We start from the raw sequence: 15,873 nt of genomic DNA on the forward strand, positions 1-15,873 counted from the left end.
TCGCCTGCGCCATTGCCTTAATAAGAATCTCCTTCCCGGGTTTGGATAGCAAGCGTTCTTTCCACCCCCTTACCTTCTTCCAAATTCTCTCCTTAAGGTTGGCAAAAATCATTTTCTTCGATTTCCCAATAATAGTAGGCAACCCAAGGTATTTATCATGTTTGTCAACCTCGCGCATCCCCAAGATACCCTTAATATCGTTCCTCCGCTGATTCCCGACTTTTTTGCTAAAGACAATTTCCGAGTTATCATAATTAATTTCTGACCTGATGCTCTCTCATACGTGCTAATAATGTTAGCAATAACTGAGCATTCCCCCCTATTGGCTCGAGCAAAAAGATTACTATCATTAGCAAAGAAAAGATGTGAAACACTAGGGGCACCTTGGCATATTCGCATTCCATGTAACTGACCCGTCTCCGACGCCTTCTTTGTCAAACACAAAAATACATCCGCACAAAGGAGAAAAAGGTATGGTGAGATCGGTTCGCCTTGTCTCAACCCTCTACTTGGTCTAACACAGCCCGTCGGACGACCATTGATAATAAAAGATTGCGTCACTGTGGACACACACCTCATAACCCGTGTCCTCCACCCCTCCAAGCACCCCATCCGCCTCATCACTTCGCTCAAGAAGCTCCACTCGACACGGTCATAAGCCTTGCTCATATCCAATTTCAATACAATATTCCCACATCTACCCTCCCTCCTCTCTTCATAGCATGGAAAATTTCAAAGGCAATAAGAGCATTATCCCTAATGAATCTCCCGGGGATAAAGGCACTTTGATTTCCTGAGATAATATCATTTAGGAAAAGTTTGAGTCTATTAGCTAGTGTCTTGGGAGATAATTTTATAAGCCATATTGCACAAATTAATAGGTCTAAACTCCGTCATTTTCGTTGGGTTATTGCATTTAGGAATAAGAACTACCAAAGTTTTATTAAGAGCGCCCATGTCACCACCCCCTCCAACCAATCCCGTATGAAACAGCACAAATCCGCACTTACAATGTCCCAGTACTTTTGGTAGAACAAGGCATGTAAACCGTCCGGCCCAGGAGCTTTCTTCGGATGCATATTGAAGAGAGCGCATTTAGTTTCCTCATCGCTTAAGGGACCGTCCAAAATCTCATTCATAGCAGGAGTAATGACCCTTTGCACACACGATAATATATCGTCTAAACCAGTAGGATTGTCCGACTTGAACAAATTAGAAAAATAGGAGCCGATAATACCATTATCATCAGCTAATTACCCGGTAATTCCTTTTTTTTCCTTTTTTAAATCGTTTTAGTTTATACTATGTTTTTTCTTGATTGTAATATAATTTGGGGATTAGTTGATGGCTGATAGTGTTCGTATTCTGATTTGATGATCGCTAGCTTCGATTGCTCTATTATCATTTCTTTTTTATTTGCATTTGTGAAAACGAATATGTAATTCACCAAAGTAAGTTGATTAATGATTTAATGATGGCAGTATTGATTAGTGTCACCGCATATATTTTTATCTTCGGCAAAATGATGATGACGACATGATTTGTTATTGTTTTTGATTGTTTAAGTTTCAGATTGGTTGTGCATTAAGGTGAAATCTAAAACCCATAATTTAGCTAATTCTGAAATTATTTAACTAACAAAATTAAGGGGTTTTAACTGATTTTTTTATACTCAAATTATTGTCTAATTGAACCTAGATTAAAATGGTTACGGAGGAGTATACATTCCGTGATAGCTATAGCAAAAGATGGGTTTGATTTGGTTATATAGGGTATTAGGGACTGTGGAGTATAATGTATAGTTGATTGCTCATTGTTTAAATTGGGTTTATGTTTGAGTAGCGGGTAACACAGACGGAGTACTTCAATCGCTCAACACATGGATATATATATATATATATATATATATATATATATATATATATATATATATATATATATATATATATATATATATATATATATATATATATATATATATAGTGTTCGGATCATATAAGTCCCCCTCTTAAGTGTGAGTCCATAAGTCCTCATCCAAGCTATTGGATGAGGAAGATGGTTGGTGGAGATCAAAGCAAAAAAAAGACGATTAATTAGCTAAATAAACACTCTCTCTCACTACCTTAACTAATTTACCCTAATTATCACTAATTCCACTATATATAATTTGTCATCACACCCATTTATCTCTCATCTCACACAATTCATTCACCTTCTCTATCAAAAACCCAATAAAATTAAAAACCCAATAAATTCAAAACCTAAAATTTCATAAAAAATTCCCCCTCTTTTCCTCACCAACCCACCCCCTCACCCGACACCACCAAACCCGACACCACCACCATCTGACGCCACCACCACCGCCGGCCTTTGCCAACAATACCAACCCAGCCCCTCACCCGACACCACCATACCCGACACCACCACCATCTGACGCCACCATCACCACCCACGACAACCCCACCACAGCCACCATACCACCCTCCACACGACTACGCACAACCACATAGCCACCACCACCAACGACCCTCAACCTCGCGCACACCACCGCCATCTGTGACCCCTCAACCTCACGCAGCCACCCGCCTCACGCCGCACTGCCGCCCCTTTTTCTTCCACGCAGCCAGCACCATGGGTTGTGTTGTCTTCGTTGTTTGGTGTTTGTTGGTTGTGTAATTGGTTGTGTTGGTTGTCGTTGTGTTTGTCGTTGTTGTTTTGTTTAATTTTTTTTTGTTTCTTATTTATTGTGTGTCGTTGTTGTTTTGTGTAATTTTTTTTATTTTATTTTTATTAATTCTTCATATTTCTTTTTTAAAATATCGTATTGTTTTATATTTGTTCGAATCTCGTTTCTTATATATCTTTTTTTCTGCAAATTTCATTTTTAAAATATCGTCTTGTCATTTATTTTCACAAATCTCGTCTTACACATTTTCTTTTTTTTCGATTTTTGTTTTACAAATTTCATATTTAAAATATCGTTTTGTCATTTCTCACTATTAAAGTTACGCTTCTCACTATTAAAGTAACATTTTTCTCCATTAAAGTTATACTTATTAAAATTTCAGTTTTCTCTATTAAAATTACATTTTCTCTATTAAAGTTACACTTTTCTCCATTAAAATTACAGTTTTTTCTATTAAAATTACACTTTTCTCTGTTAAAGTTACATTTTTCTCTATTATTAAAGTTACACTTTTCTCCATTAAAATTACACTTTTTTCTATTAAAATTACACTTTTTTCTATTAATATTACATTTTTCTCTATTATTAAAGTTACACTTTTCTCCATTAAAATTACACTTTTTTCTATTAAAGTTACATTATTTCTGTTAAAGTTACATTTGTTTCTATTATTAAAGTTACACTTTTCTCCATTAAAATTACACTTTTATCCATTAAAATTACACGTATCTTCATTAAAGTTACATTTATCTCTATTAAAGTTACCCTCTCAATGACTAAAGTTATACTCTCAATAGACTAAAGTCACTCTCTCAATAGACTAAAATTACACTTTCAAAGGACTAAAGTTACACTCTCAATACTTTTAATATGGACTAAAGATACACTCTTAGTGGTCAAAAGTTACACTTTTAATATGGACTAAAGATACACTCTCAATGGACTAAAATTACACTTTAATGGACTAAAATTGTACTTTTAAAAGACTAAAGTTACAGTATAAGTGACTCAATTTACTTACAATGAGTTGTGTTAAAATTTGAAAAATTCAAAATAATATTTGTCGTAAAAACTAAAGTTACACTCCTAAAACGAAAAATTTATCGTAAACTTGCTTCAAATTTTCAAATTTCAAAATAATATCCGTCAAACCGTTTTTTTTTTTTTGTTAAAGTTACACTTTTTTCCGTTAAAATTACACTTTTAAAACAGTGAAAGTGTTATAAAATTTGTATAAAGTTTTTGTCAAAAAAAAAAAAAAATTGTGCTCAAAAAAAAAAATTTGTGTATAATAATCAATTAGTGAATGTATAATTAAAGCTAGAGAGAGAAAGTGGAATTAATTAGTGTATAGAAAACTCATTAGTGTTAAGTATGCTTTTTTGCTTTCAATCTCAACCATCCTTAGTGGGATATCTAAGGGATGTAGTGAGGACTTATGGACTCAAATATATAGGTGGACTTATAAGAACTTCACTATATATATATATTTTTCATGAAGTATAGTTTTTTAATCTAAGATATTGATTTATTTTACATGAAGTATAGTTTTTTTTTTGTTTCACATCTGTCACATTTGTGGAAATTTTCTACTTAAGCAATAAAATTTTGTTCTTAGCGAATCTAATATGCTTACTTTTGAGAATTCTTAATTGTTATACGATTAAGTTTGATTTTTTCATCTTTAACTTATAGAAAATAACTTTCTTACAGTTTGTCAATTTTTTTAATCTTTAAGTTCAAAGTGAATTTTAGTATCAATATGGTGGATTTGTGATGGGGAGCGGTCTAAATTGGTCTTATATTTTACTTCAGCTCTATATCAAGTTAATCATCAAATGTTCTTTATTGACTTCAAACCTCTGTGGTATAGTACTGTCATTATGTCTTGATCAGTAATCTCCATTCTACTAATGAGAATATTTGGATGAAGTTATTAATTAGAATGGCTGTTCCACAAGTAATCGTAAACAAAAGTTGGAAAGAAACTAAGGATTGTAGTAGGTTCACCCATTGTTCACTAAGTTTAGGTCTCTTGGCCGATGAAGATGTTAGTTACTTCATTGTTCCCACCTATTTGTTCTATTGTGGCTTTTTCTCAACGAGTTGCCATTAATTTTTCTGAAGCTACATCTTCGAGGCTGTGACGTTTGAACATTTTTAGTGAGTAATTATATTGAATCATCTTCATTGGTTATTCCGCTGTTGTTTCGCAATCAAGTAGATTTGAAGGGAGGGATTTGAACTTTCCCGAGTAAGAATATAGTTTTTGTTGTTATTATTCCTATGCATTTTGCAGACCATTTGCTTCAAAGAACGGAACTTATAACCTGTGTTTTTTTGCATTAGTTGATCTAAGTTGTGCTCCTATTTTGAAATTTGTTAATGTGGCTATCTAAATAAAGTGATTTAATGTTTGCATTCATTCGGTGGTTTTGGTATAATTTTTCTTTGAGCAATTAAATGAATAAAGTGATTTAATGTTTGTTCTTCTTGACTTCGTTTTACCATTTTCCTAAGTATATTTTTACCGTGTGATTTTAGTGGTCAGCCAATGTCAAATTTGATCTGAATATATAATAGGATGCATGACTTTCAAAGATGTTAGGGGTTGCAGAAATCAAAATCTGAGATGGGGTTTTATGTACAGGTGATCGCAAGTTTGAAGTCAAGGACTCACTCGATCAGTTTGGTCAGATCATCGCAACTCTGAGGAGTCCATAGTAGGGTTTGTTGTTTTGTGGTCTAGGGCTTGCTCCAGTGGTTGGTAAAGGGTGAATAGTCTTACTGAAGAGCATTAGTGGATTCGATGATGACGGTCTCCTCTGCAGCTTCTTGAGTCTGCACCCTTTAGTCGTGTTTTGTGTCAATTTTTAAAAGTCAAGGTGAAGAAGGGTTGTAATTATAAAACCCTTTTTATCATTTGTTTATCTGCTGAAAGTTAGTTTTGGCTGCAAAAAGTTAAGCCAATAGAAGAAGATCGTGTTATTGAGTTTTTTTCTCATACAATAAGATGGATTCATAAGTATAATGCTTCTCAGCTCTTGAGTTTTTCCTTACAAGAAGCAGGGGGGTTCAGAAGCACGTATTACTTGCATCTAAATCAAACTTATTCTAGTTGTCTTAACCCAATATTTTCTTATTTGTGTATAGGTTGGCAAAGTTTGACAACGAGACGGCTTTTAAATCGATAAGTTGACGCGGACCTAAGGATGAGTTTGACCGTCACAATGACCACCCTAAACAAGTGGCTGAGGCTTTCGTGCGAAACCAAGTTTTTGACACCAAAACACGGCTAAAATGTTATGCTGTAAGATGAGGATTCAAACGAAGATGTAGGTAGGCTCTGAGAATTTGAGGCAGAGATAAGTAATGTTGTAGATGATATGAACATTAGCTTACTAATTTACTAATTTTTCTATCCAACTGAATTTGTTATTGCCAATGCTAATCCACAAATTTTTGCCTCTTTAGGGGTTTATCTTCTTCTCAGTTGTTCATTTTATCAGGTTAAATGAATTGTTTTGTTCAAGTGTACATACGAATCTAGCTCAAATTCTTTCACATGAGTAACTTATGGTATCACTAAGGCATGACATTGAAATGTAATGTTATTAGTGGTATGTAATGTATGATTCTCTATTGTATTTGTTTGTTATATACTTGATTAGAAGAGTAAGTGAATACGATTTCGAAATTTGATCAGAGCATTAATTTCGTATTTTGGTATTTCATTGGATAATACTCCCTCCAAATGTTTATTTTCTTTCTACTACTCGGGAGTGAAATTTTGAGAAGTGGGATGGTAAAAGAATACTGAGAAAAGTACTTCTCAATCCCGGTTATTCGTTTACATTTGGTTTTGACATAAAGATTAAGGAAAGAAAAGGGGACCATTTGTAGGACAATGCATTATGTCAATAGTGAAATTACCCTTAAAAAATATTCCAATATAGAATGGTAACAAATACAAGAGACACTCATTAATTGAATATGTAAGCAAATGAGGTAAACAAATAATCGGAACGGAGGAAGTATGCGTTAATAGCTATCAAGAGTTATTTAATCGTTTAATATGTTATGTTAGGACTTAGTAACTCATTATCGTAGGTCGTTATGAACCCCCACTCGGTTCACTAGGAAAATATTATTAAGTGAGTATATCCTACTTACTATGAGTTTAAGTCTACTTTTATAACATCTCTTAATTGAGTCATTGAGGGCAAGGGCAAGGAGGGGTGATATAGTAATGAAATCTTCATTTTTGTACCGTTATTTATTTTAATTATACATCTAATTATTTACTTATTTATACGTTTACATATTTTTATATTTGCTAATTATTTTGGCAACGATATAAATAAAATGTTATACATTGACTCATATTATGCCCGTGCATTTTGCACGGGTTACACACTAGTTACTTTTAATATGCCTTGCACTTGTTCCATTAAGAAGAACAAGCAGATAAAGAGCTGCTACAAACAGAGAGTTTAGATTGAAAACAGAGAATTTTGCCTTTTTTTTTTTTTTTTCTATTGTCACCTTCCATTTTTGTTTCTATTGTCTCCTCAAAGTACTAATGTGATGTTTGGTTTGCTTATTTAAAAGGACTTTTATTCTTTAGAATAAGTTTCTTTACAAGTTACTTCTTAAAAAAATCCTGAGAGTTTGGCCACACTTTTATAAAAACGGTTTCTTATAATTTTGATGTGTTTTACCTTGCTACTTTTATCTACCTGTTTTGCTTTGTTTAATTTTTTATTAGTTATAGAATCAATATCTATCTATCTATATTATTAAAGGAAGATTTTTTTCGAGCGATTACAGAGAATCCAATTATTTCGAACTTCCTAATTTTTTTATTTAAAAAAGATGTATATTAAATTGAAAATTATATATGAAGTTGATAGACAATAGAAATTTTCTTTTTATTTTTGAAGAAACCCCAAGAGGGATTAAATATCATTATCACGATCAAAAGAGACAAGCTCGTCAATGTTTAGCGGAAGTACATTGACCCAGAAACGTCTACCACGCGACTAAGGCCTAACATGAGTAAGTTCATGGGTCATCCTATTACTTGAACGTCCAACATAGAGAAATTCAACAGTGTTAAAATGAGAACACAACGAATAAATATCATCGTAAATAAGACACAAATCACTTTGGGCTTGTTTTCGCTTGCGCAAATCTTCTATCACGGTCAAGCAATCACTTTCAATCTCAACTTTCATCAGTTCCATATATATTCCTGGCCTCATGAACACCCATGAGAATTGCTTTAGCCTCGAGCATTGACGGTTCCCGAACCTCCTCCTTCTGGACCATGACACCCCACATCACTCTCTCTTCGTTATCATGGCATACAACACCCAATCCCAACCCACACCCCCCGTTCTTCCCGCGTCGACATTGATCTTAACCAACCCCGTCTTTGGTTTTTGCCATCATTGAGTTTCCTCCACACGCACAACATCCTCTCCTACCACCGTCCCTTTCATCTCATCAATAAGCTCCCTCACCCTACGCAATACATCCTCCACACTCCACCATACCCCTTCAAAAATAACCTTGTTTCGCATTTCCCATATCGCCCAACAGCCCGTCATTAGTTCCACACATTACTTGATCCCCGACTCCCTCATCATGGCCTCGACCCATTCCCTCACCCGATCAAAATCAATGCCCGACATCATCTCCAATCCCAGCCCATCCCATATCCCTCGTACCTAATTACAATCCCGTACAATGTGAAGACTAGTCTCCACATTGCACGCACAGATGGGACAATCATCTCTGACCCTATTAATTCTTCGAGCTATATAAACTTTCGTAGCAATGGCTTCATTATAGAGTTGCCAAAAGAACACTTTGATACGGGGTAAGACCGGGATTTTCCAGAATTTGTTCCATAACCATTTTTCATTTGAATAATCAGATTGTTCCTCCTGCATACCTCCCTCCTTTGACAATGCCCCATAAGCCGTCTTCACCGAGTAATTGTCATCTCTTGTCGACTCCCAACACCACACATCCTTAGCGAGGCTTGCACTCAAGCGAATATTCATAATATTATCAGCTTCAAATGAGAGAAAAGTCGAACGAACCCCTGCAGTATTCCAGCGAGTAGTACCAGGCATTATGAGTTCCGCAACCCTCATCTCCATATTAGAATTTCCTCTAGCTGTTAACACTTTCTTCTACACCGTCCCAGGTAACCAAGGGCCAGTCCAAACTCGTGTGTCCATATTGTCTCCAATCCTCTTTCTTGCCCCTAACTTGGATCACATCTCTCGCCTCCCAAATGCTCCTCCAAGTGTAGCTAGGGGCCACACCAAGCTCTGCATCCATAAAGTCTGTCGACGGAAAATAATTGGCCTTCAAAACCCGTACCATCAGTGGTTCACTCTCAGACATAAACCGCCAAGCCTGTTTACCAAGTAACGCAATATTAAATTTATTAAAATCACGAAAGCCAAGTCCGTCCCTCGATTTTGGAAGACACGGACGGTCCCAAGCTAACCATGCCATCTTCTTCTTGCCTCCTTCCGCACCCTACCAAAAGCTAGTCACTAAAGAGCGTAATTCATCGCAAAAATTAGCAGTTAGCTTAAAAACACTCATGGCATATGTCGGAATTGATTGGGCAACTGCCTTTATTATAATCTCCCATCCTGCCTTACTGAGTAGCATACCTCGCCATCCTTGCAACTTCTTACTCAATTTGTCCCGAATAACTTTTGAAATTACCTGCTTTGAATAGCCGACCATCGTGGGCAAGCCTAGGTAACGTTCCTGCAGGACATCAATTACCGTAACCCCAAGCACCGCCGCCACTTGTTCTTTCCTCCCTTCCCTCGTGCCTTTGCTGAAGGAAACTGTCATTTTATCGAAATTAATAACCCTGTCCAGAAGCCCTCTCGCACTTCGCTAAAATATCCTTAACTTTTAATGCTTCCGACTCAGCAGCTTTAACAAAGAAGATCTATCATCTGCAAACATAATATGAGAAATAACAGGTGCCGAAGGGGCAATACGAATCCCATGTAAAGTTCCAATCTCCACTGCTCGTCTTACCATACTCGATAAAACCTCAGCGCATAGTATAAACAAATATGGAGACATCGGATCACCTTGTCTCAAACCTCTTTCTGGATAAATATGATTAGACAGCTCGCCATTGACCACCACCTCATAAGTCACCGTCCGCACACAAGTCATCACTCTCTCCACCCATACCGCATCAAAACCCATACTTAACAAAACATTATCTAAAAAAACCCATTCGACTCGATCATATGCTTTTGACATATCAAGTTTCAATGCCATATAGCCGCCACCACGTCTCGATTTTTTCATATAATGGAACATTTCAAAAGCAAAAAGAATATTATCTGTTATAAGACGGCCCGGAGTAAAAGCACTTTGATTCTCTGACACAATATCTCCTAAGAACATCCTTAATCTATTTGCCAGCACCTTTGAGACGATCTTATAAACCACATTACACAAACTTATAGGCCTAAAGTCCACCATCTTATCCGGAGCCTTTTTTTTCGGAATTAGGACAACATGGGGTCTATTGAAATTACTCGGAAAGGCCGCACCATTTAAAATACTCAAACATTGACGAATCACAAAAGGACCAACTATATGCCAATATATTTGAAAAAATAGAGCATTCATACCATCTGGTCCTGGAGCCTTAAGCGGATGCACTTGATTTAAAGCTTCCACAATCTCATCCCCATTATAATCAGCTCGCAGAATATCGTTCATTCGCGCTGTAATCCTACCCTTAACTCCTCTTAATAACTCGCCAAACTCCATGAGTCTTGAAGAATTAAATAAATTAGAGAAGTAAGACGAGGCGCCTTCAGCAATAGCACAGTTAGTAACCCGCACGCGACCATCATCATCCACCAGGCGTTGTATGTGGTTCCGTTGCTTTCTTTGCGTTGCCTTCCTGTGAAAAAAACTTGGTATTTTTATCCTAGTCTTTCTGCCTGATGTAAAACGCGGAGGCAATTATCGAGAAGTAAATAACGTTGTGTAATCTGATTAGCAGCAGCATGTTAACAACCAGTTTAACAAAAGCAATAGAACTTACTTCGTAGGATTTAACGCGAAACAACAACAATAACCAGCGAATGAATAAACGGGTTTTAGCACGGACGATTAATCGAATTATATTTTAAGAGTTATGAGAAAATAGCAGCAGCAACAGAGCGAAATAACGCGAACCAGAATTGATACCAAACGAACAGAAACGATGCAAGAACACGATGAACAGTAACACGGATGAACAGTGGCAGATGAACAGTAACACGAATGAACAGTGACTGATGAACAGTAACAAACACGAGAGCAATTTTTTTGGGTGTTTTCTGATTTTTGTGAACAACAAAAATAAAAGGGATATTTAGCTTCGAAATCCTCCTGAAATCTAAGCTAATAACGAAGGAACTCAGAGCCCAAGTTACAATCGCAGGTTGATCTAAAGTACGTTCTCAAATCAAAGATCGTTTTGAAGTACGCTCTCAAAACAAAGGAATTGGTGATCAAACTTGATCGAGGTTTTCTTAGTTTTTCTTTTAATCAAAGTCTGTCAAATACAATGAAGCCATTCGGTTTATATAGCACCCGAAATGAGCTGCTACTAGGTTAAATAAAAATGATCTTATATGATCTTATTCTTGCTAAATAAGCTAAAGATAAATAGACTTCCTAAACCTGAAATAAGGAAACAACTAACAAGGAAATAAACTAATTATTATTCTGAAATAATCATAAGCCTAATAATAAAAGAGACGATATTTTCTTCCATTCCGAACTGTACCAAGATCTTGTGTCATAGCTGAAATAAACCCCAAGTAACTGAGTGCAACAGTTGCTGAGACTGTTTTTTGGAGCATTCACTTTAACAGTCGTGGACACGGTTTCTTTGGACCGCTTCCTACATCTTTTACTTCGACATTCACGCTGTCCATTAGTAACTCCGACATTACTTCGACATTGATCACTTAGGCTCATCATTTTTGGATCACAGCCATATAGCTCTTGACCGTTGCCTCTAAAAGAGCTCCTCTTACCGAATCAGCTTAGCAATATCCCGCACCAATTTCTGTCATTCTCGCACAACCTGTACACTCCTTGGACTCGCATTTAGCACCCTCAGTTTATTCCTCTTAGTGGTGATGTCTCTTACAATTTTGCCTATATTCAACCCCTTCCACTTTTCCAGCTCCCTTGCATATCTCGAAATGGTATCAAGTACATCAGCATCATTATCATCCCACGCCCTTTGTATGACATCTTCACACCCCCTTCCCCCACCCAAATTTGCTCAAATCGAAACCGTCTTTTCTGCCCGCTAGCTTCACTTACTCGTTTGTCGAAAACCACCTTTAGAGGTGCATGGTCGGACCATTCACGATCGAGATATAACAGCTTGGCATAGGAAAATCTATCGAACCATTCCTCCGTACCCATCGCTCTATGAATTTTACTCTTTCTATTATTGTCCCCTACTTGTCCATTATCGAAGGTAAACTCATAACCCTTATATGGAAGATCTCTTAGCCCACAATCGTCTACTGCATTCCTGAAATTATTCATTTGCCATTGTGCTCGAACACCACCTTTCATTTCATTAGAATACAAAACCTCGTTGTAATCACCTATACATAGCCATGGCTCCCTCGATTGACCTGCCATAAATAGAAGTTGCTGTCACGAGAGATGTCTATCTTGTACAGGAGGTCAACCATAAAAACCAGTAACACGACATTTTTTCCCACCAAATTCCACATCAAAATCCACATAATGTACCGAAGCAGATCGAAGAGAACAAGTAATATTACTACATTATATAAAAGCAAGACCACCCGACCTTCCCACACTATCAACTGCCACCCCATATAAACCATCAAACTTTTTCCACACCCTTTGCATTTCACAACTACTTAATTTCGTCTCACACAAAAATATAATACTAGCAGCTTCCCTACGGAGCAAATTCCTTAAGCCGCCTACTGAAGCGAGGTTGCCTAGCCCTTTGCAGTTAAGGCTTAGGAGATTCATTGGGCCCGGCGGGGTTGAACTGAATCAACCTCCGCCTCAGATATTGTCATAGTCACATCCCTGGGAATTGTAGCCTTTTTCGACACATTCGCATCCCCCACCTCATCCGCCGCCCGTATCCTATTCTGGTTCTCGTTTATAACCAAATTGCAATGGCTTCAAGTATCATTCAAGTCATTCCCATTATCCTGCCTCATTCATCGCTGCCACGTCTGCCCAGACTTAGCCACCACGCCATCACGATTCAAACCCACCTCCACACCTGCTCTAGCAATCACGGTTGCACCACCCCCACTTCCATGAAGTAGCTCTCCCGTAATACCCCTACTATCTACCTTCTCATCTCCAACAATCACCGCCAGCCCAGCCGATGGCTTCCCCCTCGTGACCACATCTTGCCCCCATCACAAATGTGCTACATCCTCCTCCATATTACCGTTATTTGTCAACTCTGCTTCCTCCCCTACTACACTACACAACTCAATCCTTGTCTGTCCCGGTTTAATTTTTGTTTATTCAGTAAAGCAAAGCGTAAATTTTCTATCTATCACCTCCTTCTCATTTTGCTTATACTCTTCTTTAAAATCTGGTCTTAGATCCCTTCCGCCACTCCCGCCTTTCCACCCCTCCACGGTGAAGCCCTCAAATCCTCCCCAAATTTTAGCTCCTCCTCCTCATATGGTCCTTTCTCACAATCCTGCTCCCCATGTCCCAACACACCCCAGTCGTAGCAATACAGAGGCAGTATTTCATACTTAACAGTAAATGATGTCACTTTCCCATTCGGCATTCGAATATCAACAAAATTTTTAAGGGTCTTTCGAATATCATGTAATACTCGAATACAAACCGCTCGTTCCATCTCTGGAAAAGGGGCATCATCCTTTGCAACATAACTACCCAGCGGTGCTCCTAGACGACGTAAATTTTCCTCATTCATGCGACCTTTAATGGGAATATCATAAATACGAGCCCAGATGGGAAGATAGAATAACGGAGTATCAGTCATCTTCTCCTCCCCATTATGTTCTTAAAACACCATGCAAACTTATCAAAGTGTCATGGTTGCCCTTCCAGAACCTTAATCTTATCCCGCTCATCTTCAAAACGAAAGATGAATATTCTCTCCCTAGCATCCAACACGTTACCCATCACTCGCCCTACCGGATTCCATATTCGAAGCATCGTATCAATAGCAGCTCGAATATTGATTGTTTTTGATGCCCAAATCTTACCGACAATGATCTTCTCCATCCTAGTTTCCTGTACTTCCTCCCCTTCGATAGTCCAGTCAAACACCTCACCCCCACCGCCTGGTATCTCCCCCAGCACCCCTTTCCCTTTACTACATTTACCACGCTCCATGTGAAACCCTATTACAAACCCTAGTAGTCGAGTATTGAGCAAACCGAGAGATAAAGCTCGAGACTTGGCAAAAATTCGCCACCAAGAAACAGCGTAACACGAAACCCTAACGAACAATCCAAACCCTACGCACAAAACCAGTGAACAAGAAAAAAACGAAGAAAAAAGAATGAAACCGTCCTACGAGCACTGTCGTAGAGGGAAGCCTTGATCAAGAAGGGAGAGGCAAAGATTAACAAAGATGAAAACTCCCACTGAGAAACCCTAGAGAGACGTTTTTTGTCGCATATAGTCTTTTAGGTGTTATGCATTATGATTATCTTCTTCATCTATGACAATAGAAATCTTCTAAGAATACAAGTTTGTTATAGATAATTATTCAAATAAATAAGACTCCTACCTTGATTCCAACGGGAGTATATAGCGCTATAAAAGCAATCAATTAATAATTTGCTAATCATATTACTTTGTTTTAGTAATTCTTTTATTTTATTATTTATCATTAACTTACTATTATTGCACAACTTTTGACATTTACTTCGTCTAAGTTTTTCTGTTTACCTATGTTCAGGTTAATAAAGGTGTTTATTCTAATTGCGTTTTTTCCTCCTTGCCATTCAATGTATGTCATATATTTATCGATCGACGTCTAGGCAAAAAATATTGACAAGCCAATGATTAGATTAGATGAAAGGAGCAACAACCAATCAAAAAATATACTTTGATCCGTAGAAGATAGTATCATTGTCTATATCACAAAGTCTCATTTGAGGAGAATAATTTTCTGTCCATAAGATACAAGTGGAGTGTTATTTGATATTTTAATCTCTTTTATTCTTAAGATAGATATATATCCATCTTAAAGAAGATCTATCGCCTTGTCACCTCTCATTCTGTTGTTTATTTGTTTCTCCATGTAAGTGTTAAAGCCTCGAAGGTATAACACATGTAGGCTTTTTATGAGTATTTTTTTATGAGTATTATAAAAGACATATAATTCACGGTGCTTCAAAGAGACAATTTTTTATACATGTGTTTTTCCATCTACTGGGTATAAGGTGAGGAGTCTATTGATCGAATACGAAAGGGGGGGGGGGTGAATTGAGTATTAAAAACGATGACCTCTTTTTCGAAATATATGATATAAATTAATTAATTGATTTTATTGATTAAAATCAACTAATTAAATTACTAACAATAAATGCAAAAATGAAATAACAATAATAAAGAGAGAGAGAGAAAAAGAGACATACAGGATTTTTGAAGTGGTTCAGTTTCACAAGTCGAAACCTACGTCCACTATTCTCGATTAATAATTTTTAGTACCTTTCTCCGGATTACAAAAATTATAAATCCACTCGTATAATCAACTATATGATTATAACTCAGATTGAGTATCGCTAAATACTCTAGGTTGCTCTTACGTTAATAAGAAAAATACAACGATAAATACTAATCTCACGTTATGCAAGTGAGTATAATATCTTTGTGTATTAAGTATCCTATAACGATTTTTCTTCGAGTGATTGACAAATTTGATGCGCAATTTTTGTATAAGCAAATTGGAAAATAAGAATTAAAGCTCAAAGAATTTTGCTTAAATATTTTTCTCTCTAAAAGTGTAGATGTGTGTGTCACTTTTAAATGATGAATGAATGAGAGTATTTATAGTAGAGTGAATTAGGGTTTGAAATGTTCTGGAATTAGGGCATAGAAATGTTCTGGAAGAATAAATC

At 36.8% G+C, this 15,873-nt stretch overlaps 1 protein-coding gene across 1 annotated transcript; it reads right to left on the bottom strand.

The window, feature by feature from the left end:
* Positions 1 to 13,364: 13,364 nt before the first annotated feature.
* LOC141627800 (uncharacterized) lies at positions 13,365 to 13,781 on the bottom strand. The gene has a single exon (XM_074441021.1). The coding sequence runs from the start codon at positions 13,779 to 13,781 to the stop codon at positions 13,365 to 13,367; it is 417 nt and encodes a 138-aa protein (XP_074297122.1).
* Positions 13,782 to 15,873: the final 2,092 nt, after the last annotated feature.

Source organism: Silene latifolia, chromosome Y, assembly GCF_048544455.1.
Source record: "Silene latifolia isolate original U9 population chromosome Y, ASM4854445v1, whole genome shotgun sequence".
NCBI lineage: Eukaryota > Viridiplantae > Streptophyta > Magnoliopsida > Caryophyllales > Caryophyllaceae > Silene > Silene latifolia.